The sequence below is a fragment of the Limanda limanda genome, chromosome 12 (genome assembly GCF_963576545.1).
Source record: "Limanda limanda chromosome 12, fLimLim1.1, whole genome shotgun sequence".
Classification (NCBI taxonomy): domain Eukaryota; kingdom Metazoa; phylum Chordata; class Actinopteri; order Pleuronectiformes; family Pleuronectidae; genus Limanda; species Limanda limanda.
The window spans coordinates 24,075,902-24,080,114 of record NC_083647.1 but is presented as its reverse complement, the minus strand read 5'-3'; the positions used below and the strand labels follow the sequence as shown (position 1 = coordinate 24,080,114).

At 43.2% G+C, this 4,213-nt stretch overlaps 1 protein-coding gene across 1 annotated transcript; it reads right to left on the bottom strand.

Annotated features, from left to right (window-relative positions):
• Nucleotides 1-443: 443 nt before the first annotated feature.
• LOC133015764 (AP-5 complex subunit sigma-1-like) lies at nucleotides 444-3,748 on the bottom strand (the record flags this gene model as incomplete). The annotated part of the gene is made up of 2 exons (XM_061083031.1): nucleotides 444-1,955; nucleotides 3,443-3,748. Coding segments are annotated over 2 exons (435 nt in total), but the record flags the coding sequence as incomplete, so codon positions are not given.
• Between the last annotated feature and the right edge of the window lie 465 nt (nucleotides 3,749-4,213).

Genomic DNA, 4,213 nt, shown 5'->3' with positions numbered 1-4,213 from the left:
GGGAATCTGTTAGCAGAGATTGAGAACAAAACAATCCTTGTGATGTTTTCACTAAATTGAACGAATTGTTTTCTTTTCTTTTTAGATTCTAAAAAATCATCTTTACATTCTGGGCTTACTTAAGATTAATTAATTATCAAAATTAAATTATTTCCGGAGGATTCATTGCTTGTACTCTTGCTAAAACCTTTAAAATGTTATTTCTGCAGCCAGGTTACTTCTGAAGGCCACTGCAAGAAAGGTAATTATACCTAATGAATAACCAATCACTTATTTTCTCTAGTTTAATTGGATTATTTATTGATTTGAGTTTTTAAATTTACATTTTGCTCCTCTATAATGGAAAGGAATAATTGTACCTGAATCTTTATCACTTAAACAGCTGATTCAAAATATAAATAACGACTTCAAGTATGAAAGTATAAAACAAACATGGCAACTAATTTAATTAACCATTATTTTATATCCCCATTAGAACTAGTGCCACATAAAAACATCCCAAAACGCACACACACATGTAAAGGTGGGGGTGTCCACATACTTTTGGCAATACACTATGCAATAAATCAAGAATTATATCTCAGACATTCCATATATACATTTAATAAAACCACACAAACACACTTTATAATAGGATCAGTGTCGCCCTCTGCTGGTCTTACAGTAGAACCTGTTCACCTGACTTGTTTTTCAGTTTGCAGATGTTTTTATCTGGCTGATGTTGTGTTGTTTTTTTTACCCCATGGGAGCAACACAACCTCTAAATCCTTTTTGTGTGATTCATCACTTTAATCTTCTATCCCCTGAGCCTTGTTTTGGGAAAACACGTCCTGTGTGCTGGAGCTTCACAGACTACGCCCTGGGTAAGACTAGAAATGAGTTCAATTCTTTAATACATAAAAAAAAAAAAGAGGAAACAATCAAAGCAACTGATCCTGGCATCCAGACAGATTTCCTTTCCTTGAAATCCCACATGTTTAGTTTTGGATTTGGTTGCCAACACAGAAACTGAGGGTTTAAGATAATTTAATGGGAGCAGGAGAAGGGGGGGGGGGGGGAGGCTGTCAGAGGTACAACAGATGTTCAGATATGGGAATAGATTTTTTTATTTGTTGTCTGAACGTTTCCATGTTTGTTCTTCGTGCCAACATGTCCTCATTCATCCGTTGTGTTTTTTTAAATATTTCATGTCATCGCCCGTCTTTCTCCCTTTGTCCTCGCTGTGTCAAGGATTCTGACATATTTGGTTCACACATGATGTTAAACTGGTTTGGCTTTGATTTAGTCTTTCGGCGGTTTGGCTCCGGTTTCCTCCCACTCTCCTGGAACAGCTCCGCTCGGCTGGAAGTCACGACTCGCCGACAGAGCACTCTCAAGATTCTTTTATACTCGGAGAACTGTCGAAAAGAGCAGGTGGAGTCTTGGTGATCCAAGGTCACTCGTTGACATTTGAAGTGCGGGGAATTAGATAAGTGTTCGTCTCTGATGCGGGTGAGTAGGTCTTAACTGGCCTCTTCAGCCGCACTCTTTAATCTGACACATTCTCCTTTCCACTCCTCGATTTGACAAACAGGATTTGAACTGAAGCCTCCCACACAGCAAACAGTCAGGAGTGAGCTGCGAGTGGCTGAGGGGGAAATGTTTACCACTCTGTGTGTTTACCACCTCCTGTTATCTGAACCAGCAGCTGCCAGTCGTCCGTGCTTCTTCCACCGACGCAGAAGTGTCACCGGAGGTAAACGAGAGTCGACTTGTTTGTTTGAGAGCTCGCGGACGCAGCTCGCACTGGACGTCAGGTGGGCGGAGCCTCGATGGGTCCCGGGGGGTCACTTGGCCATGTAGGCTGCGACGTCCTTCTCCAGACTCTGGGCGAAGCGGTGGTTGAGGAAGAGGAGCTGGCCGTGAGGAAGGAGGCGGCTGAGCAGGGCGTCGATGCGGTTGCTCCTCAGCAGCACCTGGAGGGAGAGTGGCCGTTAGTGACGACTAGGGTTGCAAAATTCCGGGAATATTCAAAGTTGGAACCTTTCCATGGGAATTAACGGGAATTAACGGGAATTAACTGGAAATGTTGTGGGTAATTTATACTAACTGTATTTACCTTGTCATATACAGACATAATTATAAACATTTTGTTTTGTCATAGGCTGATTTGAGCCCTGAGGAAACTTTGGGCACTTGACTATATGCTTCTGCATCGTTGTGTCATTCTTAACATAGGTCTTTGCACAGTATTTGCAAATGTACACAGCCTTTCCTTCTACATTGGATGGGGTGAAATGTCTCCACACATGAGAGAGTGCACGTGGCATTGTTCTGTAGAATAAGATGAGAAAAAAGTTTGTAGAAAAACACTAATGCAATGCCAGAGATATAAATAGTTAGCCAAACAATTGCAATCGTCTGTTTTACAATTGATGGATAAATGAATGGAAATAGACTAGATGAACAGATGAACAATCCTCAATCAGCATGCTAATATATTTTCCCCAGTAATATCATCTGAACTTACCAGACTAGTCCTGCACACTACAGCAGGCCTCTATAGCCCTGCTGTAGAGTGAAGGATGCTGGGAGTTATCTGTGCATGTGATGGAAGAATGCACAGTGGAGGGTCGAAATTCAAAATCCAGCGTGTGCTGCATTCCATACATCTTTAAAATAGAGTTTTGAATGATGTTTTTATTGCTCAGCGTTTAATTTGCGTAGTTTTTTTTTTTTTTTCAAAATTCCCAAAATTCCCGAGCCAAACTTCTCATGGAAAGTTTCCCGAAATTTACCGGAAACTTTCCGCCCCTTTGCAACCCTAGTGACGACCCCATGCGGACTCAGTAATCATCGCTGTTAGTTACAGGTGGTCATGAAAATCTGTTCGGCTGCGATCTTGTGTCACTACAGTTGCCTTGTGCTTTTTACTGCAGCTTCCATCAGGTGTAATGAGTTGCTACAGTTGGGAATGAGGCCGGCAGAGCTTGTTTCTGCAGAGGTGAAGTGAAGTGATCTCAGTCTAATGAGGCCTGTGAAGAGGCCGTGCTGCAGATACTGTGGGTTTATTTGTCACTGAAGACAAATGAAACAAGAACATTTTTGTAAAAAAACATATTCCAAGTACGACTTTCTTCCTGAGGTTTTAACCCAGAGACGGATCTTTTAAAATGTACGGAAGAGGCACAAACATGGTAGAAATTTAGCTTTGCTTATTTTTTCCAGACTATCTTTCTTTGCACAGACAGAATCAGAAGCTTTGAAACAAGGTCTGATTTGTCAAGGTTGTGTGAGGAGGACGAGTCTGGTACAGACAAGAAACACGACTGAAGCAGCACAACCAAGGCCAGAGCCTCCCACAGGTGGGACAGAGTATTTTAAAAAGGTTAAATGTTATTTGAAATGATTGAATAAACCTCCTGTAACCCTTTGGTGCCTCCTCTAACCACAGTGTCCTCACCTCGCTGCCCGGGCCCAGCATGTGCAGGTGCTCCAGGCAGTGTCGGGTCAGGGTCCGGAGGGTTCCCTCGGCCAGCAGCAGGTTCTCGTGGGGCTCGCACACCAGCGTGAAGCCCAGACTCTGGACCCCCAGCCACAGAGCGCTCATCTCCTCAGAGAACGGGTCGCCGGCTCGCAGACGCACCACGCCGCTGCTGGCGTCCTGCAGGGCCAGGGCCTCGTCCCCGGGCAGCGCCTCCCCCGGCGGCCGCCCCCCCGAGGCCTCCCGGGAGAGAGACACCGCGCTCCTCACCTGCCTGAGAGAGAGAGAGATAGAGAGAGAGAGAGAGAGAGAGAGAGAGAGGAGGGCGACACATGAGCTGAGGGCCTCAGGCTTCTTTGTCATAATAACCATTATTCCCTTCACAAATCACCATAACAGCATTTTCATTCAAATTAGGGAACCAACATACAAATCAAAAGAAGACAGAGGAACCATCAAAATATCACAAAGGTTTGAAAAAAACAAACACAACAAACTGTAACTACTGACTTTACTTGATCACCTGAACTATTAATATAATGAGACAGTTTTCTGTTAACTATCTAATCATTGAAACTTATTGTAAGTCTCTTTGGATAAAAGCGTTTCAGGCCTTATTAGACCACCTGAAATGAGAACAACTGTAAAATCATTTGTTTCCTTCATGTGTTAATAGTTTGTTCATACATGAACTAGAATGTCACTCATAGAGCCATGAGGTAGGTTTGATTTTTCATCAAGATCCATTAA